This window comes from Spodoptera frugiperda, chromosome 9 (assembly GCF_023101765.2).
Source record: "Spodoptera frugiperda isolate SF20-4 chromosome 9, AGI-APGP_CSIRO_Sfru_2.0, whole genome shotgun sequence".
Taxonomy (NCBI): domain Eukaryota; kingdom Metazoa; phylum Arthropoda; class Insecta; order Lepidoptera; family Noctuidae; genus Spodoptera; species Spodoptera frugiperda.
In genome coordinates this window covers 9,193,923-9,220,330 of record NC_064220.1, presented here as the reverse complement: position 1 = coordinate 9,220,330, position 26,408 = coordinate 9,193,923, and the positions used below count along the sequence as shown (strand labels likewise).

At 35.8% G+C, this 26,408-nt stretch overlaps 1 protein-coding gene across 2 annotated transcripts in view; it reads right to left on the bottom strand.

Moving 5' to 3' along the window:
- The window catches only part of LOC118271083 (neuropeptides capa receptor-like), a 148,755-nt gene that overhangs the window by 39,326 nt on the left and 83,021 nt on the right, over nt 1-26,408 (bottom strand). For both annotated transcript variants that reach the window (XM_035586968.2, XM_035586967.2), the window contains exon 5: nt 25,412-25,515. In XM_035586968.2, the coding sequence (XP_035442861.1) occupies nt 25,412-25,515 (104 nt within the window). The remainder of the gene's footprint in view (nt 1-25,411; nt 25,516-26,408) is intronic.

Below are 26,408 nucleotides of genomic sequence, written 5' to 3'. Positions count from 1 at the left end.
GTCTTGATCTTGATCACCATAAAATATTATGAGGAATTATGAGGAACAATGGAGGTACCATTGTAGATATATCAAACTAACATGTAGGATAGAGCTCATTGAAACCGTTTCACTTAAACAATATTTTTTACCTATTACTGTTTTTTAAAAGAGAGAGAGAGATGAATAACTAACTTGTTTTGAAGTAAAATTGTTGAATTGTAGTTAAACATTCTATATGCAACAACTTTTAGTAAGTATAAATAAACATAATAGACTAAGTGTTGGTAGTAATTTTCTAGCAAAATACTACAACTGTAAATAACATCTCTTTTGAAAACAACAAAGCTCTAGAGACTTATTTAATTGCATCTCAACTTTGTTCTTGCCGACAGCGAATTTCAAAGCTAGAATATAAAGAAATTCAATAAGATGCAACGTTGTTTCTTTTATAAAAACCACATTTTCTTTTATTTTTATGACATTATAGTAAAATTTATTTTGTCACTTAAATGATCAATAACAGACGGCTATCCGTGGGTTTATCTTTTTTATGGTAAGGCCGATAAAAGAGTCAACGGATTATCTGATGGTAAGCAATCGCATTCAATTGTTTCACGTCGGTTTTCTGTGAGCTATCCGTATCGTTATACCGACTTAATGACTTTTGATAACCTTCTAAACTATTAAAAAGTATCATAAATATCAGATTTAATTTAAAGCAAGGCGAAATAACGTAAAGCTTTTCATAAAATCAATTAATCATGTAATTAATGATTGATTAACATTTTTTATCACAAAAAAAGTAGATCTTCAACTCGATACTCGGTTAATCTTTTAATTGAAATCAACTTAATGATTAAGAGGCTCGCAATGTTGATTACATTTTGTTGTTTCAGTCCTGATAGAATAAACTAAAAAGAGTCTAGTCTAAGACTCTGAAATAAAGCAAATCTCATAGATAAACAAACTGGTTTCATTTCATTTTGTTTTACTGCAACCCTACTGAGATCCTAATCCTTTATATTAAACCTTTTTTTTTGTTTTCCTTTCTTAGAACTGTAAAACATGTAGTTACTTATTTACAAATTATTTAATTTAAAATATTCTAAATTATCCAAAAATAATAAATGTGTCGGTGATAGGTCTGCACGGTTTCCGCAGTGGCTGGGCAACTGGCTGCCATGCAACGTGTCGCGGGTTCGATTCCCGCACGGAACAACTCTTTGTGTGATCCACAGATTATTATTCCGGATCTGGGCGTGATGTGTATGTAAACTTGTTTGTTTGTAAACGCAGCCACGACACAGAAGAAAATCCTAGTGTGGGGCAACGTTTAAAAAAAGATAAAAAGAAAAGATAGGAGATATCTCACTTTCGATATGTTGGTGAAAAGAGAATCTCACTTCTGATGTTAGGAATACATGTGGGTGATATTAAGTAGTTAAAACAATAGACTGTTTGCAATAAAATTATTGTTTACTCTCGTCAACTGCAAGTATTCCCAGTAAGTAGTTGGTCAATCGAAGTCCAAGACCAGAATGTTAGCTGTGGTGCAATCTTGAATCGTCCACCGCAATCTCTCTTCCTCTTCGACAGACGTGACGTCACAATTAATTGTTGAAGCGCTATCTTTATTCCTTTGTTGTCATCCATTCGTTTTGGAGTAAATTGAAGTTCCATACTAATGATTCTTCCGAGAAATGCCTAAGTGTATATTTGTATTTACTTTACATCGTAATAGAGCGTTTTTCTTTCGTTATTATTTGTGTAACTGGAGATAGAAAGCTGTTGAGCGATATCTAGATTACTTTTTTCTTTCTGCCTACGCATTCAAAGCTACATTTTAATTACAGAAAAATAAACATACTTATGAGAAGTTTGAGTACCTCATTTAGATCTTGTACAAAACGCAAAAGAAGAAAACACTATGTAAACATAAAAAATAAATCTCTCATTATCATACTTTACTTTGCACTCGTTTTACCTTGACATAAGCGATTGTAAATAAAGCAAGTTTCATTTTATTGAGTTGACATTAAGTTATACTAGGTAACTGAAATATGTGTCGGTTGTAAAACGTTTTATTCGACAAGATACGACCTAGAAACTTGTGTTCAATAACATCATAGTTACGCTTGACCGGCGCTAGACAGCTGAAGGAATCGTATAAATTGTTATACGGCACACGTATATAGACATGTAGAAACACACACACATGTAGAAAGGCGTATAAATAAAACTTTACATACATACATAAGCTCTCGCCTGTCTCCCACGGGGGTATGCTGTGACAACGGAACACCAATTGCTATGAATTTCATGCATTTCATGCATGCTCGTCGATTAGGGGTACTTTTAATTTTACGCTTCTTTAATATAATCTTCAATCTGTTCCATGTATGTCCGTGTAAGGCGCTTTCTACCGACGATCCCATTTAAATATAAAAAAATAATTATCTAGAATAAAAACGTCCTAGACCGTATATGTATGTAAACGAATACTTTTCGAACTTTTTGTCAACATCCCACTGAATATGAATTTACATTGATAACTACTAGAATAACGGATAAGAATGTAATAGGGTAACAACGCCATTTTTTGCTTCAAATAGCGATCTTTATCACCTGATAAGGGTCTCCCAAACCTATCTAAAGCTTTCCAGCATCCTATTTCCTGGGGTAATGTTATCACTGATATGCCCGACAGAGACTAAGTGGTCCATGTGAGAGCTCTTTCTATCGTACCCTATTACGTAGTTGTATTAGCGCTGGAATAAGGATCAATGCGAATTGCACAGCCACTATAAAACGACGATAGCAAATCAGAAACTAATTGGAATCTCTTTTGCATTCGCGTGATAAAACTTTTCTTTAGATTGAAGGTAATTGAAGGTAAAGACCTTATTCGTTTAGTGGTTAACCAGTTTTCCTTGTAAGCTAATAAAATATATTTTAAACTCTTCGTACTTCGTACTCTTTTCTTCTTCCCTTTACTGCAAGCTAAATGAGGAAAGATTTAAAGAAATTCTGTACTTTACAGAATCATAAAACTATTTAATAAATAAAGATTTAGTCAAACGACTTTAGTCAATAAACATTTTGTGTGTACAAGGCATTAAATAAATAATAATTAATTATAAGCACTAAATATGTAAAACAAAACAAACATTCAAAATAAAAAAAAAGAAAATAATATCTCTAGCACAAAACAATAGAAGATCAAAGAACGGAACGCTTATTAAATCGTATGACCATCGAATCGTTGGATTAGCTTAATCGAGTGATTATACAACCCGATTCAACGATTTAACACAAACTGTTTGATCTATATAAATCCAATTTAATATGGTTTGGGAAAATATTTTTGTTTGCCATCCAACAATATATCGAACTGTTTTCAATAAAAACAGATGTTTAGTTTACTAATTTCTTTATTTGAGTTGGTTTTACGGATAAAACTTCTCCATCTATTACATAAGACTTATAACATAAAATGTGAAAAGTAGATGTACATTGTACAATGGCATTACGTACCGTATTACGCACCTCTGCCTATCTCTTCGGCGATAAAAGGCGTAACTATATGACGATCAAAAATTTCAATATTTCTTGCTAATCTATAAGTACCAAGTACTTTCCGATCTGTCCTGCGTTCATTAATTGATGAGCGATTTATAAATGGGTACTAAATGGACCGCCTTATGTGTGTACGGTTGAACCCACTTCAATAGAATACGCCTTTCAGATGTAATAATAACGATAGCCAGGCAATAAATTGTACAGTTAATCTTCCCTAGACCTTTGAAAAGGCTAGCTAAAAACTAAGGCTTTTCTAGCAACAAAATCTAAGTATACTAGAAGAATTAGAACATATGATGACCTATCCATTTATTTCCAGACTGTGACGACGTGAAATATTGTGTTTTCTCTCTGCAATGGCGAAGATATATTACGAGATGAAATCATAAAAATAGATGATCGTATACGAAATGTGAACATTTGTTACCTACATCGTATCCAGAATAATGCAAACGTATAGTGCAAGTCATTTCAAATACAATTCACAAAAGACTTGCATGTAAAATACAAGAAATAATTTGTATTTATTTAGGTACTTTGTAAGGTGAATACAGTTGAATTGCATTTTAATTTATTGTTGTTTTAATAATGCATTCCTACGTAAATCATACTTGAAATGGCTGGTATTAATTCTCGCTATCTTGTATTCACATTTTTCCTTTTAAAAGACTAAAAACAAATATCATATGTAAATATTCTTGAAATTAATCTTTATTGTTTACTGTTTACTTTGTTGACTACACGGTTGGTGCGGTGACTGGGTAATCGGCTGCCGCGCAACGTGTAGCGGTGTCGATTTCCGCACGGAGCAACTCTTTGTGTGATCCACAAATTATTGTTTCGGATCTGGGTGTCATGTGTATGTGAACTTGTATGTTCATAAACGCACCCACGACACAGGAGAAAATCCTTTAAAAAAAACACATATTACTTAGATTGATCTTTATTGTTTTACTTTATTAAGCTCTAGCTTCCGCCCGCGACTCCGTCCGCGCGGATGTCGGTCTTCGCGTGGATGTTTTATTTCTTAATTTTGAGTAACTCTGACAATGACATCTTATAAATATCTATTGGACCCAAATATGGCTAGGCCCATAATAATTAAGGAGATCCCTCTTTTGAGTTACTGCTGTTGAGCTCGCGTTCTGTAGTATAAAACTATTTTTTTTTCTACGTATTTTTCCGTAAAAGTATCCTATTTTATGCCCTGAATAATGAGGTATAATTATATCAAGTTTCATCGAAATCGAACCGTCAAGGCTGCACACGCGACGGAAGTTTAAAAAATGGAGTAAGTTCTTCTGTTTTCCCAACATTTCCCTTCAATGCTCTGCTCCTATTGATCGTAGCGTGATGAAAAGTATAATGATGATTTCGTTGAAATCTGTCGAGTGGTTTTTGTTTCTAAAACGAACATACAGATAGACAGACAGACAAAAAAATTCTGATTGCATTTTTGGCGTCAGTATCGATCACTTATCACAATCGCTGATAGTTATTTTGGAAATATATTTCATGTACAGAATTGACCTCTCTACAGATTTATTATAAGCATAGATATAGAAGATAGATTAGAAAGATCCCTTAAAATGCGGATTTTCTATGATAGACTTTACCACTGTATAAAGGCCCGACATTAAATACTGTCATGTTAGACGTGTATTACAGACGTGTCAAATAACGCCAACCTTGATATTATGTCTTCATAACACGTATTACATGAAAATTCGATAACTGACTACAATTTTAAAGATAGATGCGAGAATATTTTGTTGACAATACGCCGTATATATTGTTTGAACGACGTAGTGTTGAAATATTATTCTGATAGCATAGGAACGAGTCGAGATGTAGCGTAATATTATGTTAGGAAGCAGAAATAGTGTTATATTTTACATATATTTTCTTAATGGGCTTAAAGTCGTTTACTACATTCCTGACGAGGTCGCGCAACTTAAAATTAAACTTTTTAACTCTCATCATGGAGCTCTTTAAGTTGTTATAATTGGTGTTAGTGTAATTCGTAGTGGTAGATATGATTGTGATTAGGGTTTTAAACTAAACGGAAGGTTTAATATGACTATGTCATATGGATATGTATGTATGCAATAATCTAATTATAATAAACTAGCTTCTGTCAAAGGTTTCTATAAAAAGTATTCTATCATCCAAGTCAGCTCATCATACTCTGTCTGTATACCATGACAATGCCAGATCCTGCCCCACTCAATTTCATCAATGTACAAGAAATGTAAATTAATCAAAATTTTTGCAATGAAAATAGGGTCGTTGGTTACGTAACTATTATTCTGATAAAATTGCGGATAAAAATTAGAGAATAAAAAGAATTAAAAAAACCCCAAGGCCTATTTCCTGTTTTTATCGCGACCATCTGCGTTTCTTAGTACGCTTACACGAGGAACAAAACGAGTCATTCAATTTAAAAAGAAAAGGTTTTATTAATGTAAATAAAAATGAATTTAGTATAAATACATACTGTTAGTTATTTTTTTTATAATATATATTATAATGAATGCATATTCTAATTATTATTTCGTGTTTGAACCATACTGATTAGATGTAACGAAACGTCATTGGCGTGCGTGCGTCAGTTATGTCAAAAAGTCATTATTTGACATTCGCTCTGTCTGTTCTGTTTACATTGTTGTTTCGTTATGACCTAAATTTATTAAAAGTAGGATTACTAAAGTTGATATTGGTATTGACATTCCTTCCTTTCATAGCTAAACAACCTATGATAGCATTGTAATAATAATATAAAGCACTTAATTTAATTATTTCTACCATTATAACTGCAATTAACCTAAACTGGTACCTAACCTAAATGTAATATTTTGTTCTTAGATTTAGATAGAAACCGCAAGTTCTAAAGGCTTTTAAACATGTTTTTAGTTATCACTAATAGAGCAGCAATAGAATGCTACATTTGGCATGCCTGTAAACTATATTTTTTTGGTGGGGCAAAGCTCTATAGAGATTCTGGCATTGTCATTTTAAATAAATCCGCTCAGTAGTTTCAGCGTGATTGAGCGGCAAACACTCAAACAAACAATTTATAATATTAGTGTGATACACTCTTTTTTATTTCTTGAATCAAGAAGTAACTGCCGTGCTCAGTTATATTTACTGATTACTTAAACTATTTCTTAACCCGCATTGAACAAGCGTGGTTATTGATGTTCAATTGAGGTTGTTGTTGATTATGATGTTGAAACTATTCTTTAGCAAAGTTTTAAAACACAACACTACCTCCCATTAAAGCCGTGGCATATAATTTTGGAATACCTTATATACACAAACAAAAAGACAAAGACTGATGATTTAATCCTCTAGCAGTTAAAAACCACACATCATTATATGTGCTACCTGTCATACTTTACATACACATGTGAAACTTCCTAGTCAGCTACAAGTAGTCTGCACTTGGCCTACTTTCCGTGTGTCTTTTAGAGTGGCCATTAACACTGGCATACCTGCTGTAAATTTCCATAATTCTTCCTCATATTTTTCCTATCTTCTGTGCATTTTAGTATATCCCAGAACAACTTGGATTCTATAATTATTTTGTTTGGTAATCACGACTTAAAGTTTCATTTAACAAACCAAACACGAGTAACTCATTGCTACGAGTATATTGTCTCATAAAATAACTAAATTATTACGTAATTTGTCAAAGGCTTGTATTAATGTAAAATAATTGCACATTTTCAAAGACTTTTCCAGTGAATCAGCTTAAACATCAAACATGTTATTCTTTGCAATGAAAAAAATACTTAGAACTAAGCTTGTTAGAAAATAATATAAAGCCATTGCACACTTAAGTGCGTGAACACAATTTATTTTCAGATACATATGAACAATATGAACCACAACATACTCAATGGAGGTGGAAAGGTGTGAGTTTTGTTACACCGTTTTACTTTCTTTAGCGACAATAAGTAGTATTTTACATGTTACTCATAACTATCTTCTCCCAAACAATCTTCACAATGAATTCCACACATTTCGAAACACCACATGCACAGGTATATGCAGAAAATGCAACGAAGGCAACGGGAACAAAAGTTGTTGCCGCCGCAACAGAAGCAACACATCACGTACAGCAACTGTTGCTAAACTATCACATCCTATACGCCAATTAATGTGATAGTTGCTAAGTTTTGTTAACTTTTTATGGGATAGCAACGAGCAGGTGGATCTCCGCAACACAGAGGAGTTACAAATACGTTGCCAGTTTTCGGGAGCGGTGCAATTTTTGCTGTTTCTATTGCTCAATGTTCACAATCAGTATACAAACACCAATCGTGATAGTTGCTCTTCATACAATCATATTATATTGCTCCGAACTATATTGCACATAAAAGTTTACGAATATTTAACTAACACATTGTTTTCAATTTACTTGCATAAATACATACGACTTTATAAATAAAATTGTTATGAAATATATATTGATTTGACATTAATAAGTATATTGATAGACAAATGACAGAAAACCAAAGATTCTGTCTACAAATTTGAAAGAGTATCACTACATAGTCTACTTAAATCAAAGTCGCTTTCTCTGTCCCTATGTCCCTTTGTATGCTTAAATGTTTAAAACTACGCAACGGATTTTGATGCGGTTTTTTAAATAAATAAAGTGATTCAGAAGGAAGATTTATATGTATAATAAATGCACAATATATCACCATTGCACCCATGCGAAGCTGGGACGGGTCGCTAGTATGTAATAAGATATTATATCAAGGATTACAAGCTATAACAAAGTTCCTTACGTAATAATATTTATTATTTCAATATTGAAAGGCGATGGATGACGTTAGACATGTTTTCTCCGAAGAGGTACTTAGGCATGTGTCGATGAAGTTACCGCCCACTTATGTTAATTTATGTATTTAATTCCAGGTAACAGGGTTCTCAGAATAGATTATAACTATTACTGTTAACTACTAAGATAATATTAGTATTAACTTTTGGATAACATTTCTGTTAGGTTAAATAATTGTATTATAACTCTTGTGAGACATACTAAATTAATTATTACGGTTCTAGGTTTAATAAGGTCTGCGGACTACCTAGCAGGTTTACCGGGGCTCCGGCTCGAAAAGCAGGAGTATGAACGGGGTAGTTTTTAGTCAGTAAGAGTCTGACACACCCTCTAGTCTCGCCCAAGGCGGGTGAAGTCATTGGATGATTTTCACCCCTTAAAAAAAGGCTTAATGATGTCTTTAAATTTTAATTCACAGGGTGCGGGCCACCGGAGCTGCGTACTGGACCTAGCGGGTTTACCGGGGCTCCGGCTCGAAAAGCAGGAGTAGGAACGGGGTGGTTTTTAGTCAGTAAGAGTCTGACACTCCCTCTCGCCTCGCCCAAGGCGAGAGAAGTCATTGATTTTCCCCCCTCAAAAAAAAAGTGCGAGCCAGCTCCAACACAGTTTTGGAAATGATTGCGGCTATACTTGACTGTCTTGACATGTCACACTGTTGTAATAGGCACGTTATTTAGCCTTAAGTAGTTTAAAATGTAGTATGGAAAATGGAAACATTTTGGAAAAGTTGTTTATAATCATGAGTACAATCACGTGTTTCAAATATCCTTCACTAATTACCGGTCACCCTATATATTGAAAGTGACAAAATATATCTTCTCTATTTTCCGTAAAAGATGATCTGAAATTTTGTTTACCATTTCCATCGTACCAAAAGTAGACTACAATACAATACAAAAGTGTGTTACGAGTATAAAAAGATAAATCAAAGTTCTGCGTCGTGTTTGAAAAGTGGTTACATAATGTTCAGAGCTTTTCAGTAGATTAAACTCTTTCTCGCTATTTTGTTGGGTTGTGTGACAAATAACCCTCGCCTCGGTCTTATTGTCTTATTGACATGATTTGCGTATTTGTCTTAAAGGTTCGTGTATGAGTTCTGTTCGTGAAATGCTTTTTATTAATATTGTAAATACGAAGACGTGTATGTTTGTCTATGTCACAATGGAGTACGATTTTTGTATCTGGACATAAAATACTGGGTGAGTTATAGAGTCTATTATTCTTTCGCCGAAAGCACTAGCAGAACGATAGTATAACATAATTCTTAAGTTAAGCACTACCCGAATGCTAGTATAACATAATAACTTTAACGTTTTAAATGTGTTCATTCAGAAAAAAACACATCTTCGATAGCCTTAGCCCTCTTTAAATAAATAGGAATTAAACTGTAAACAGGTCCACAGTTTATTAGTGGTATCTGCTGACAAAAGACCGCTTCTCACACGGAAAATGTGTGAGCATTAATCACCACGCTTGCTCATTACGGGTTGGTGATTTCAAAGTATAATAAGCAACTATAAGCCCAGATTTCTTCACGATGCGCGATATTTTACACCGTTTGTCGCTGGTATCTAAACAATTTTAGGAAGTATATGCTTGAAAATAGTCACATTGGTACTTGGCTTTATAAGGATTTGAACCCGCATCCTCTTGCATGAAAGTGGGTGTCTAAAAACCTCTGGGCCACCACGACAGACAAACTAGAAACTAGTTTATTTTTGAACAGTTATTTTAAAGATTTTACTAATCCCAAATGACCTTGTTTTCAGTTCTTTAGTTCGTTAGTTTTCATTGTAGGTATAATTTCTCCCTAAACTGAATTACAACGTATTTTACAAATTTCATACCTTGCTTTCTACATTTAAGACTAGTTAGGCAGGCACTTAGGCATTATATTAAGGTCTAATTAGGGATATAGACCCTACGATTATACGAGTAGTATTAATAACTTAAATTACTCCGATGATTAGGGAAACATTAGCCTCGGTAGACGTAACATCTTGGCCATTACTTTTGACGGCGGTTCATAATTTTGCAAGTCGGTAATTTTAAGGTAATATACTTTATAACAATATAGATAAGTAATTAAGTTTATCATAAAGGAGAAGGGGACTTTTGGGCCCAGTAGTTAACTAGTTGAAATGTATATTAAAAAAACCGTCATATTTTTTTAAAGGAAATCACATGATGATTCTATCTAGGAAGCGAAAAAATTAAATAAAACTAAATAATAATTTATGTATAACGTACTCTGTGATTTAAATAATGCCTTCCGGCAACACTTCTGTCTGACATAAGTCAGTCACCGATTGACAGATGACACTCGTTCGTTGTGTTTCGTTCTGAGTGCGCACGTATTTTCCATATTTTATTGTTTAACCTCGGCTTAATAAAGGACTTTTGACGGATCTTGCATCTCTAAATTACCTGGCTCTCTATTTTGGACCATTGTTTACGCCTATCGATCGGATATTGACGACATGGATCGCTGTGTAAATTGTACGATTGCGACTGGTCGCAGTAACTCTATTGGCAGAAGAGTCTTGGAAGATGAGGCGATTTTATCAGTTATTCGTCAGTGGCGTGCATCTCATCCTGTATAATATGGTATCTCAGTTAGGCAAGATACCAAGAAGATATCGTACCCCCTGCACAATTATTAGATGACATTCAATTATTGAAGATAAATATACATATTTTATACTTATATTGGTGTTTTATTTATATATCATCCTGTCCCTTTTTTAGTTTTTAAAAGGTTAGTGCCTACTGCTTCTAAGTGTGATATTGAATGTAAAAACTTGTCTTCGACTGTAGCGACGCGAGAGAGCCAAACGTGTCAGATCGTCGACACATCACACACGCTCCTTGCTTAAAACCATAACACAACCAAAACTATTCAAAAGTGTTTCGTTAAAAACAAAAAAAGTCTGCGATGTTACAATATAACCTCACTTTTACTACATTACATATAACTTGATACCTGGATAGCCAAATTTTCAGTGAGGCCTTGTTATTATATCCTCTTAAAAATAAGGCTAGTTTATTTCAGATAACACCTGGGCCCAGGAATGTATGGAGTAATTCCCTCCTTCTTTCTTAGCCGCATAACCTACGGCGTAGATCGTACACCTACGCCGTAGACTACGCGCTACGAAATTTGCTACGAAGGTCTACGATGTAGGCTAATAGGAGATTAAGTTTATTTGTACAGATAATATCAGATTAAGCAAACACAATTAATATGCATACATCTTGTCTAAGCTAATAACATATAATTTGAGCCTTACCTTGTTATAGAAACCTAATACAGCTTTGCTGAAAATTGTATTATATTCAAGGTTGTTCTAGGAACAAGAATGATTAGATGACATATAATATAATATAAAGAAAAGATTTAATTCAGTCTATTTTCTAACCATAGCACTTTGTTTCAAGTTTTAAGAAGCGGCTAGTAATAGAAAAATATACTCTAAGTATTTTCCACTTAGTTGTATAATTAATTTGATTTGAAAAAGAGTTAGGTACATCTATCACAAATTCAGACTATTTATTTGAGGTCTAATATATTTTTGGAAATGTATACCTATTCAATATCTTTTTCTTTAAAATGTACACGAAATTTATATTTCGACTTAGTGCCGAGGTATTCTTTCCAATGTCGGTCATTTAATGGCGATACTCTGAATGGGACATGAAAATTGTTTGCATTTCTGCCTAGTTAGTCAATAAATTTTGTGTTGATTTAGTCTTAAAAAGTTCTATGTGAAGGTTTTCTAACGTGGAATAAATGTTTTATTCAATACTGGTAATCTGTGTGACAAGGTTTCCTAGTGCAGATACCAGTCTCCCACAAAGGTTATTTTTTTTTATTTTGTAAACATAGTGTTATATTGGTATTCCTGTCGCGCATGCGCGCTTGGTATTACTGCGCGCCCTTATGTTGGCATTACTGCGCGGGCTGCGTCCCGCGCATTCTATTCGATTTTAAAAATATTAAAGCAGTGTGCAACAAACTAGCGAGTTTGATTGACGAATGTCATTTCCCGATTTCCCGCGCAAATACTTAACAGTGGCGACGAGCGGATTTTACATTTGAAAATATGTCCACGGGAACAACTTATGGCGTTCTTACGACGTTTGATCACTCATCACAAGAGTGGAACAACTTTAAGTTGCGATTAGAACAATGGTTTATCGCTAACAACATTACTTTCGAAACCGACAAGGCAACAATCAAGCGTCGGGCGATACTTTTAACGTCATTATGTGAATCAACGTTCAAACTTGCATGCGATTTGGCGCTACCGAACAAGGTAGAAGAATTGGGTTACGAGGCGATCGTGAAACTCCTCGACAACCATTTTACTCCAAAAAGGTTCGGGTTTGCAGAGAAGTCAATCTTCTATGCAGCAACGCAGCGGCAAGACGAAACGCACACTCAATGGGCCGCTAGGATTAGAGGTTTGGCAACTCACTGCGCATTCAAGAATTTGGAGGAAGCTCTGCTGGATAGGTTCATCATGGGCATGACACCGGGACGTGAGCGCGACAAGTTGTTCATGCAGGATCAGCGGGAGCTGACTCTTGCAAAAGCGATCGACTTGGCGGAAAGCGTGCGTTGTGCACGCCTGGCGTCGTCGACAGCGGGGGCGCAGGCGACCGCGGCGGCCGGTGCGGCCACAGCGGCCGCGGATAGCGTCTTCAATATCTCCAAGAAAGAGAAGTGCAGTGTGTGTGGTTTCACCAACCATAAATCTAATCAGTGTCGGTATAAAAACTTCAAGTGTAAAAAGTGCAATAATAAAGGTCATTTGCGTAAAATGTGCCCTAACGAGGGAAAAGTGAAATACGTGGAGGAAGGTATGTTGGACTGCGGGGACGACGGTGAGTGTTTTTATAATATTCGGTGCCTAAAAGGGAAACCCATGACAGAGCGAGTGACGGTCAGTGGTCTAGCCTTAGAGTTCGAAATTGATAGCGGTTCAGCAGTTAGCGTAATCTCTAAAAGTACTTACAACTCGAATTTTAAGCGGTTGCCATTGTCAGTCACCAAAAAACGACTATTTAGTTATACAGGGGAAAACATCGAAACTATTGGAGTTGTTGCGTTACCTATATCATACCTAGGTCGCACACATACACTGGATGTGTACGTAGTACGCGCAGACGGGCCTCCGCTACTGGGCCGCGACTTTATTCGGGAATTTAATCTCGAGCTAGCGCCGGCAGCGGCTACGGCGGCGGCGGAGCCCACGAAGGCGCGCGTACACGTCGTGTATCAACAAACACCTTGCGAGTCTGATACGAGTATCGGTAAAGAGCTTTGTAAAATGTTTCCTAAGGTTTTCTCAGGCAATCTCGGGGCGTTTAATAAATACAAAATTGATTTACATTTAAAACCCGATGCACAGCCAATTTTTTTTAAGGCGAGGCCTGTTCCATATGCTCTCAGGGGGAAACTAGACGAGGAGCTCGACCGGTTATTAACGTTAGGCATTTTGAAGCCCGTGGAACATTCAGACTACGCGTCGCCCGTGGTACCAGTATTAAAAAAGAACGGTAGCCTTAGACTATGTGCGGACTACTCAGTTACAATCAATAAACAGTTGATAATTGATCAATATCCTTTACCAACGGTGAATGATTTGTTGGCTAAGCTACACGGAGGCGTACAATTTAGTAAAATAGATTTATCTATGGCTTATAATCAATTTATTTTGAACGAAGAGTCGCAAAAACTAACGTGTATCAATACTCATCGCGGTCTTTTTAATTTCACCCGATTAGTGTTCGGATTGTCTAGCGCACCAGCTATTTTCCAACGCGCTATGGAATGTTTACTTTCGGGAATCGACGGAATTATCTTTCTATTAGACGATATTCTGATAACGGGCTCAAATAGACACGAACACAAACAAAGGCTCACTACAGTCTTACAACGTTTAAATGATGCAGGGTTAACAGTACAAATGAGTAAATGCGAATTTTTTAAAGATGAGATTGCATACCTTGGTCATGTCATAGATAAACACGGAGTCAGAAAATCGCCCGATAAAGTCAAAGCTATTTTACAAGCTCCTAAGCCAACAAATATAATTCAGTTACAGTCGTTTTTGGGTCTAACAAATTATTACCGGAACTTCGTGCCGGACGCGTCATCTATATTAAGTCCATTATATGATCTGTTAAATAAAAATAAAAAGTGGGAATGGACTCATAGGCACAATGACGCGTTTGTCCGAATAAAAAACATTTTAGCGTCCGATAGAACTTTGGCACATTTTGACCCGAATGCTAAATTAATATTAACGGTAGACGCCTCACCGACCGGGCTAGGTGCAGTACTATCGCAAATAGGTCCAGATAGGTTGGAGCGGCCTATTTCGTACGCTTCCCGAACGCTCTCGCGGGCGGAAAAAAACTACGCACAGGTCCAAAAGGAGGCAACTGCAATCGTTTTTGGGGTTAAACGTTTCCATCAGTACTTGTATGGCCGTTCTCAGCCGTTTGTCCTTAGAACTGACCATAAACCCCTGTTGGCTATATTTGGCCCTTATAAAGGTATTCCCGAGATATCCGCAAATCGCCTACAAAGATACGCCATATTTTTAGCCGCGTATAATTACGTGATTGAATATATTAGTAGTAAACAAAATAGTGCGGATTATTTATCTCGCGCGTACAGCGGCGACAATGAGACGGAAACAACGGACGAGCTCACGGAATGCGAGGATCGCGCGGCTTACGTGAATTTCGTAACGGACGGCGATCTGCCTGTCACGTTAAACGATTTGCGCCGGGAAACGACTCGCGACACTAACCTGACTACTGTAAAGGATTTTGTGTTAAACGGTTGGCCTAGGAAGGTTAGTGACGCCGAGTTAAAACCATTTTTCAATTGTCGAACTCAGTTATCTTACGAAAGCGGTATATTAATGCGGGGACATAAAGTAGTTATTCCTACAACTTTGCAAGAAAATGTTTGCAGGGAATTGCATAGTTCGCATTTCGGCATCGTAAAGATGAAGGCAGAGGCTCGCAAACGGTTATGGTTCCCCGGCGTGGACGCTGCGCTGGAACGAGTGGCGGGCGCCTGCACGGTGTGCGCGGCATTGCGGCCCGCGCCGCCACACGCCCCTCTTGCACCTTGGCCGCTGCCACCGCATCCGTTTTACCGAATTCATTTAGATTTCTTGGGTCCATTTCATAATTACATGTTTTTAATTATCGTGGATGCTTACAGTAAATGGGTCGAGTGTTATAACATGCCTTCAACTCATAATTCAAAGACAGTTATAAGTAAAATGCACGATTTTATGTCACGGTTTGGTATTCCACATACTTTGGTGAGTGACAATGGTACGTCGTTTACATCATTGGAATTCAAAGAGTTCTGTAACCTTAACGGTATCAAACACTTGTTATCGCCGGCTTATCACCCGGCTAGTAACGGGCAGGCCGAAAGTTTTGTCAAAATTGTAAAAAAGGGGCTGAAGGCAATAATTTTACAGGGTTGTAACAAATTAACAATACATGATAAAATTGCGAAATATTTATTCGATTACAGGAACTCTAAAAATAGTACCACTGACAAGTCACCCGCGGAGTTAGTGTTTGGGCGTTCGCTGCGCTCACGGCTAGATTTATTGAACCCTAACGCACCGTCGTCATCGACGTCCACAGATCTAACTCAAACCGTCGCGCGTAAACAGTCCTTACAGGCTAAACACTTCCGTGGTGTACTAAGACCAGAATTTAAAGAGAACGACCTTGTCTGGATAACTAAAAACACTAACAATAACAAAGTGAATTGGCTGGAGGGTATAATCACAAAGAAGATCGGAAATCTTATGTACAGCGTATACGTGCCACAATTAAATGGTGAGGTCACTAGACACATGGACCAAATAAGGAAAAGACTGTCTTCGCCAATATCATCGGCAACTGGTGAAGACCAGGACTGGGATCCTGACGTGATTCCGGATGTGGCGTCGCCTGCTACCGCTCACCCCGAACCTGCCACACATCGAGAGGGGGAAGGAGAGGCGACAACGGTTCTGGAACCAGCTGCGGCGACGCCGCCGGGCCCGGCAGAGACTTCACCGCCACTAGCCACGCCGGGGACCTCACCACGCGCCGCCCGGCCCGTTACGCCCCACAGGCGAAGAGCAATTAGCCCAATCTTTTCGACTCCTCAGTCGACCTTACCATTAGATTGATTAAATAGATTAACCCCTTACTGCATACCCAGCCATAGTAGGTAGATATTAGTTAGTATAAGTATATTCCCCATCTTAGGGGGGAGAGATGTTATATTGGTATTCCTGTCGCGCATGCGCGCTTGGTATTACTGCGCGCCCTTATGTTGGCATTACTGCGCGGGCTGCGTCCCGCGCATTCTATTCGATTTTAAAAATATTAAAGCAGTGTGCAACAAACTAGCGAGTTTGATTGACGAATGTCATTTCCCGATTTCCCGCGCAAATACTTAACACATAGTTTTAAGTCACCTTTGTGGAAGAGAAATAAATGTTTTTTTATTTTTATTAATCCAACTTCTGGCAACGGCTTCGCCTGCGGTCCAGTCAATATTATAAATGCGAATATTTGTGTGACCGCGGATGAATCTGTGGGCAGAGGAGCCTTCACCTTGTAGTCAAGGTATTATCTAGTGATAATACTCCAAACTTTGTCTCATAAAGATACATTTACTTAGGACTGAGGACTTTTCGTTATGAACATGGACATAGTTTTAAAAGTTTAATGATAACTTTGTTTGTGTTTATAGAAGCTGAAGGGAGATGTGGGTTAAGTTTAAATGTGGTTTGTAGTTCGTAAGAAAACAGTTTGAATGTGGTTTATTACTATGATTTATAGGTCAAATTCTTACTTTAATGGTCTAACTTATAAAACTATCCGGAGCTGCGGACTACCTAGCGGGTTTACCGGGGCTCCGGCTCGAAAAGCTGGAGTAGGAACGGGGTGGATTTTAGTCAGTAAGAGTCTGACACTCCCTCTCGCCTCGTCCAAGGCGAGAAAAGTTATTGGTTGGTTTTAGTTAGTGAAAAATGGTTAGGCTACATTATATGCATGATCACTAGTGTTCACACTCACGCGTGATAAATATGAAAGATTAATATTTATTTTGAAATTTAATAGAGTCACGTTAAATCAGATTACCAAGTAATTTCACAGATAAGGCTTGTATTTGACAGGTTTCCAATCAGTAGGATTTAATTGAATACACATATGGTATCGGTGCACCGACCGTGCTCAAAGTACGTGTGAACGTATAAACTCATTAATATTGATAATTAATTTTATAAAGACAGTTTCTTTAAATATATGATCATCATTATCAAGAGCTTATATGTGGCTACTTCTGGCCAAAGGCCTCTTCTTATACGGAGAAGGTTTGAGCATTAATAACCACGCTTGCTCAATGCGGGTTGACGATTTCAAACTTATAATCAGAAATTATAAGCTCAAGTTTCCTCAAGATGTTTTTCTTCGCCGTTAGTCAGTGGTGTCTAAATAATCTTAGAAAGTACATATAACTAGGAAAAAGTTACATTGGTACTTGCTGTTGGTAGGTTTCGAACCCGCACGCTCATTCATGAGAAACGGGCGTCAAGAACCTCCGGGCCACCACGACATTCTCTAAATAAAAAGTTACTCAATTACCAAAGTTTCTAGTGTGTAAGTTTTAATTACTGTACATTAATTGCATTAATACATTAATTTGAAACTTTGTCAAATTAGTATTCAGAAAATTTATTGGAAAAAGTATTATTTATACCTCGTTGCTTACCTTGAAAGGTTGAGGTTTATTTTCTTACACTTTCTACACTACAATTTCTACAGTTAATGAAACTTACATCAAATAATCTACTAACTACACTGAGTAAGTACCCTTTTATCGTCCACCTCGATCCCTTTCCTTTAATAAATTACAAGAATATTTAACGAAAATAGTTTAAGAGAATGCTTTTAACCATTGTTACAGTAACTTGAGTGGAGGAAATAAAAACAAGAAAGTATTTATAGCGCAGTCCATTACGTAGATTGATGTGAATTTTAGTTTAATAAGTTACGAAAAGTTCTTAGTTCTATGCCAAAGTTGAGCATAGTAGTATTAAAATAATAATTTGTTTGTTCCTCAAATAACTCGGCTGTGGTTCAATGAACGTAAATTGACGGCGAAGTGAAATTTTTCGAGACATTCACTTTTTCATTGGTGTCGAAATAAATTAGATATTCGCCTGTTCTAATGAAAGTGTATTTAAGCTGCAATACACTGTACAATTTGAACTTCATCGGTTAGGAGGTATTGGTATTTCGCCGTCGAAATGTGACTGACATACCATCTATTCTGATATAAGCTACCAAATTCTATGCAGTTTGAAAGATACGTACATACATACATTCACACACATAACTCCATGCCTGTCTCCCAATGGCGGTAGGCAGAGACTATGGAACTACAATTGCTACAAATCTTAGATACATTAAGATTAATTTTAATTTGGCCTTTCTTTAATATATCGCAGTTGGAAATCATGACATGTATTTACTCGTATATAAAAAAATAACTTAATACTTTTAATAAATTACAGATTATTCCTTTGTATTACATATTTACATAAAATAATCAAGTAAAACAACAATAAATTACCTTATAGATAGCACAAGACAAACACAGTTTAAGATAACGTCTACGATTGTGGGCGATTTCAGAAATTACTGACAAATGGGACAATACTTCTGAGACTTGTAATCAACCGTAACGGCCTCCATCTTTGGTCCGTCCCTACTCTAAGGATTTCCAAATTATTCAACAGAAGTAGACATAAACAACTCGTAAATGGTATAATAAGATTAGTTTGACTAAACCTCTAGACAGATCCTACCCTCTTTGATGAAAACCCTATGAGAAATCCTTTATTCTAATTTCCTCAGTTGAGGAGTTACAAACAAAATAGTTATTACTCAATATACTTCAATGATTTTATATATAATTGGTTGATTGGATTATTGAAACTTGTTACTCGTATAATCCTGAGTGTTATATAATAGTTTATAACGAAACATTTTCAAGTTTTATTTATTATATTATCGTTAAATTGTTTTCGGTTTTCCAATACTTCGAAGGTTAAGAAAAATAGACAGTTTAGTTCTCGTTTTGCTAAGGGTTCTAGTCTTTGCTCAGGTGTCTTAAGAGCCGAGTAATGGACCATACCATTCTAGAGGCTAAGCATTAGTGTTCCCTGATATATTGAAGCCTTTTAGACTACGACCTTTTCTTTCTGTTCTTTTCAAAGTCATAGTCAAAGTCAAAATTGTTTATTTCAAATAGACCGGGAAGGCACTTTTGAACGTCAAAACACATATAAAAACAATATGAAAAAAAAAACATTATATCTGTTTACCGGTCAGTCCTCTAGTGAAGCAATTTGCTAGTTCCAAAGTGTAGATTCCCATTTTAAATACTAGGAGTTTCTCCTGTGTCGTGGGTGCGTTTACAAACATACAAGTTTACATACAGATGAGACCCAGACCCGGAACAAAATCTGCAGATCACACAAACTGTTGTTACGTACGGGAATCGAACCCGCGACACGTTACACGGCAACCAGCCTAGTCGAACCTCCAACCCATCTGCCAAGTACTACACCAAACTATATTAGGTAGAAAAGGCATATAGGTCAGTAGCGAACGGTGCAAGCCATTGATATGAAATAATATTCGACAAAATTTAATCCTCATTTAGTATTACTCAAGATTAAGGTCACATATAACGGAAATCCTACCCAACCCTTCTATTATACAATAATTCCTTTGCAAAAAGAATAATTTGATCCGAACAGTCGATTAGTCTAACCATCAGACACCCTGTGTACCCTTTGTAATCTGTTAGTGCCTTTAACATTTTCGATCAATTTGCAAGCTTTATCCCCTTAGGGTCTTAAATAATCTTACGAGTATTTAGGATTAACAAGATAAGCAAACATGCCACAAATGTCAGATAGTTCTAACTAAGTTATGCTTAGTTTTTGAACTAAATTATTATACTTAGTTTTTGGTGTGGGTGATTTCAATACTTTGAGTAGGTAGTTGATTTATTGTTATTAGCTGTCTCAGTGAGCATTGAACTTGTTATACCTCTTCGAATTCTCAAAATGATATAAGCTGGTAAACGAGCAGACGGATCACCTGATGGTAAGCAATCACCGCCGCCCATGGACACCCGAAAACCAGAAGCGTTAGAACCGGCCTTTTGGGAGTTAGGAATTTAAGGGTTGTTGGGGAATCGGGGATTAGGAAGATTGGAAAGGAAGGTAATTGGGCCTCCAATAACCTCACTCACACAACGAAACACAACGCAAGCGTTGTTTCACGTCGGTTTTCTGTGAGGCCGTGGTATCACTCCGGTCGAGCCGGCCCATTCGTGCCGAAGCACAGCTCTCCCACATTTTAGTAAGTAATCTAACTAATACAACTATCCTTTTAGAGGACGATGTAAATGTCTATTATAATAACATCTGACTTATGGCAGCTGCAGGAAAAACAACAATTTAGCCAGCAACCTTGATCTCGTTAAACAAACACGGTGTCTGCAATTTGCATGAATAAATAATTCTGCTTTTCATGGCGCCAAGATGACTGTGTATCGACTTGCGTTTAATTTGCGAGATTTTAAGCATATCTTATAGTTATTATTATTATAAATGCAACAGTGTGTTTGTGTGCATGTTTATTATTCAATCCCGACAAAACAGCTGAAGAGATCGAGATGAAATTTGGAACAGGGGTAGATTATTGTTTGGAATAACAATCAAAGCCGCTGGTAGAAGCTAGTAACTTATAAGTTTGAATTGAAAATATTCCAATGCTGATAGTTCTTTCTCATATGTTTTAAATTTTTAACAAAAAATATATAATATGTACTGTACACCTTTATATAATTATTTGCATATGGTTGAATAATTTTGTTCCTCCATGTTGATAAATCTAACTTAGTATTACTCTTCTGATGTGTTTCAAAAGCTTAAAAACTTTGCTTAACTTTAAAAAGCAACTGCGACCTCCGAGTTTAGTGTCATTTAGCTTAAAAAATATCAGTTTTCATGTGAAAAGTATTATTACATTTTGTAACATATTGACAATATAAAATTTTATACGTATATACGTTTTATCGTCAGTTACACTAGCTTTTATTCATTGACATATTTTTAGTGCGAATTTGTCTAAATATTTTGTTTCAATAACACATTTTATCATCACACAATAATGTTTTATGGTAAAACTAACAATTTATGTGACTCTTAACCCTTACTTAAAAGCGATTATATAAAGCTTGAGATGTGAAGATCGTAACGAGATAACTAGTACAGTAAATTAACTTTGGACAGTTATAGCAGTAAAATGTTCCTAACAGATTTAGACTAAGACTATATAACCTTGGTGAAAGTTAAAAGTCTGACAAAGATATACTAACAGACTAAGATGTTCTGATTAAGAATGTCCTAGTTACCACTCATGGAGGAGAATTCTCACATTGAGCATAGTAAGAACACAAAACTACTTAGAAATTAAGTACAGAAAGTAATTAACTTTGTTTTAAATTCGCGGTTAACTCACATAAATTAATGGAGAAACGCTCTACTAGTTCTTAAAGTAGGCTGCGCGACCTCAGCGCGTATGCTGCTCATGATGAAGAGTCCCTCTGTGACTAGAAACTAGTACAACTTTTCTCCATTAATGTAACACATGTAGTGAGTGAACAGTGATTTTATAGTTAATAAAGGTCTATAGTTATAGTTATGTACATAAATTGGTTTATATGCTGCCAAACATTGTACCTATGTAACTTAATAATAGTTTAATATTTCACTTTATATACGTACGGAACTGAATCCACCCTAATTCCGTTACCGGTTGTCGGGTCAACATTGTTAATTAATTTATTAAAAGCTGGATTACATTTTGGATTCCATAGCTCCCAAATATCCGTTGTTTGTTTGTTCCAAAAGGAATTACCTAGTAGTACACAAAACACTTATAAATTAATTAGTTCTTGACGAAGGCTTTGAGCCTATTATTATATAATTTGTTTGTAAAAACTTAGATCAAATATTAATATTAGGTTACATATTTTTAGGAGTTTTTTGCCTTGTTATAATTTTGAGTGATATCATGAACGAAATTATACCGCGGAAATATACAATCTAGTCCATATTTAAAAAACAACACCGTTTATACATATGTAAACTATTCGAGGAGGGTGCTCCAAGCTCGTATTTTTTTTTTGTGGAGGGATAACCATCCACTGACTTCCTTGGGCGAGACGGGAGGGAGTGTCAGACTCTTATTGACTAAAAAGTACCCCGTTTCTTCCACTGCTTTGAGCCGGAGCCCGGTAAGCTTTTACGCTGTCCGCAGCTCCGGATGCTCCAAACTCCACTAGTTTCAATATTAGTATAATATATAGTTTGTAGGATAATTCCATGAATTATAAGCATGAGCAAAAATAAATATTGTACATATAAAAACTAGTTAAATAAAACATAATTAACTTTTCGTGTGCCAGAACGCGGATCCACACGAGACACAATGTGTTTTCTATTGTTGTCTTATACATATACGAGAGGTGAGATGCATGATTATAATTCCATGAACTGTGTAACATTCTCACAATTTCTTTCGTTCTTTCAAATTAGGTTAACGTAAGATTAAAACTCCAAGCATTGTGTAACCTTATCACAATTTCTTTCGTTCTTTTTCAAAATATAATTATGAGAAGCTTTGTAAATAATACGCAATTTTCAACAATGTTAGACGCTACTATGGCTTTTGTATACATATTTGATTTGATCACAAGCGCTCTGCCTTCAAGGGTATGTTGACAGTCACGTATAATCAACATACACTACAGTATATGAATATCAAAAATATTAGATAAACCTCTTGAGAATAGAAAAAATATATTTTATCTGATACATTATTATTCAAGGTATATTGTCTTCTAATCAAAATCTTGATTAACATGACATCATATTTATCTTTTAAGGATAAAAGAGGAGGCGCATTATTTTATAAAATTATATTATTAGTTTGGTATCTAACTCTCGTTTCGCCAATTTTAATATATTAGCCAGGTATAATCTGGGTGTCTTCAAGGCCTGAGTACAGACAACAGGTTGCTTATGAGCAGACGTGCTTGTTCCATTGTAAGTCGAATCGTCGCTTGCCAGCAGGCGAGATACAGATCTAACACCGACTCATTTTCAATATAAATAACCTATCCTAAACTCCTTGATTTTAAGACGTTTGGAAATCGAAAATCTCAACATTAATTTGCCCTTAGCTTACAAGTACTCAATCAACGAAGCAATCTTTGGCGAATGTACTATGTAGGGGAAGTATATACCTAATAGCTATAGCTGTATTTAGTGTTTACACTAAGACAGAAGCGATTCAAGTTTGAGCTGAAACTTCACAGCGTATTGGAAATGCTGGCAGAAACTTAGTCTTTACTAAACAGATACGGAGGTTACAAGCTTGATTTTAGTAGTTATAACTAATTTAATCTGTAATACTAGCCTATTAGTTATAATATTAACACGTGTGTGATCAATACTTTAGCACGAATGGACTGAATCGACCACAACCTCACAGAAAACTGGCGTAAAATAACAATTGCGTAATGTTTCACCGTGTCTGTGAAGTTATCGGTACTATCCTCTCCCCGAAAATGATTTTGTCAACGGGTGGTACTTATCATCCTACGTATACGTATTACGTACGTACTGATCATATCCTACAAACAGAACCTAAAAAAAATGTATTTATATGAGTTTATTGATGAAGTTTAGTTTAAGGACTCAATGAGGCAGTCTAAAAGTTCACTCCACGTACTGAAACATGAGCCACGTAACAAAAAGATTATTAATAGATTAATGTTTACATACTGGCAATTAACATATTTTACAGTTAATTAGTTGATTTCTTATAGTACCCTGTCTCATCCTATAACCGAAATAAAATGACAGTCAACAAATTCGCACATATTTGTATAGAAATCAGTTATCCTAATATCTTCGTACTATATGTTTCGGCAACGGACATAAAACGTTACATAAAAATGTAAGTACTGTCATAAAATTCTTTCTACCCTTGAATCTTGTTTTATTACTTGGAATATAAGTCAGTGCAAGTTATTGAGTGTTTTAGAAACGATCAGAGATATAAAAACTTCATTACCTAATGAAATAAAGTCTTAAAAGAATATCTTAAACCGATTTCGTAAATAATAATACTTGAATAGGCAGTTTCTTTTATCCGCCTTTGATTATATATGTATATAAATATAACTAACTGATTCCCGGGGTTTCACTCGCGTGGATTACGGATGTTGTAAACTTCAATTTTTAAAACAAAAATAGCCTAGGTTACTTCTTTATACATCAGCTACCTGCCAACAAAAGTCTCGTCAAAATCGTCAAATCAAAATAGCAATTTCAGAGATTAGCCGAAACAAATCGACAGACAGACAAAAATTGTAAGAATAGTTATTATAGTTTATATATCGTACGTATACATAAAAAGCGGTTATTTGAATATTACAAACAGACACTTCAATTTAATTTATTAGTCTAGAGTCTAGATTTTACAACTTACCACTTGCAACTGTCAATATTAAAAAAAAAAACTTGTGTATACTAAATTCAACTTCAACTCAAACGAAAGACAGACAGACACAGACACCAATTTGAACAAGTTATGTAAATTCAAATGGAGATCGTAAAGAATCTACATCTACATAGGTAAATGAAAGAATGCAATTCTTCTGTCACTAAAATAGAACGAATAAGCTTAGTGCTTCGAACTTGGGATTACCCAAGTTTCTAGTCTCAGAAAAAACCTTAGAAAATCTAGATAAAGTTTACAGATTCAATTTGGCTAGGAAGGGGTTTCTTATCTAAATATACGTACCAAGCATTCGTATGATTGCCTTTCTAGATTTCGCCTGCCGTGTCTCGCCGTGCACGTGTCCGTTTAGCAAGCCTATCTTCGTTTTTTCCATGACGCGTGTCGATCTGTGTACAAGGAAGATTCAGTATTATGAAATCTGCTATGCATGGAATTATTTAGAAAGGGATTCCATGTGGGATTTGCTATGGGTTTGTAATGAAAACAGCGCGTGTAAGGGTGTTTTTGCATACTAATAAAACTGTAGTTTTCTCCGAAGGCATATAGATAGAGGAAATTTAAAAACAACTTTTTCTTTTTTTCTTAAAAAAAAACGTTGCCCTACACTAGGACTTTCGCATACACATGACACTCAGACCCGAAAAAACAATTTGTGGATCACACAAAGAGTTGTTCCGTGCGGGAATCTAACCCGCTACACGTTGCGCGGCAGCCCGTTACCCAACGGTGCAGTCACAAATAACTTTATACAGAAATGAGTACTTCTAGGTATCAATAACCTAATATGACGGAGACGAGTCGGACAAATCTTTACGATTTACCTCTTCTGAAATTTCAGATAAAAATCTCTTACAATATAACCTGTTCGTTGAATCGAAAGCTAAGCTTTCCGACTTACTGTAAGTGCTTAAGAATACTAGGATGGAAAAATGATAAAAGATACTAAGAAGTAGAATATTTAAGTGACCTACAAAGTTACTGAACCAGAACCTTTTAGGTCTTTTAGAACATTTATTTTGGTAAAGGGAACAGTAAAATGATTGATTCTTACATATCAATCAGTAGGTACTGTGACACCTATAGCAACATGAACTAGAAAAAATAATATTAGGTGCTAAAAGTAGCATCTTTTTTATTGTGGAAATATATAAATGTAGTCTATTTCAGTTCATAGCAAAACTAGGTAAACATACATTATACGAAATTGGTTTTGTCTTCTACAATAACATTATTTGTATGGCAAATGGAAGTGTAGTTTTACTCAGAAGTCTTCCAACAA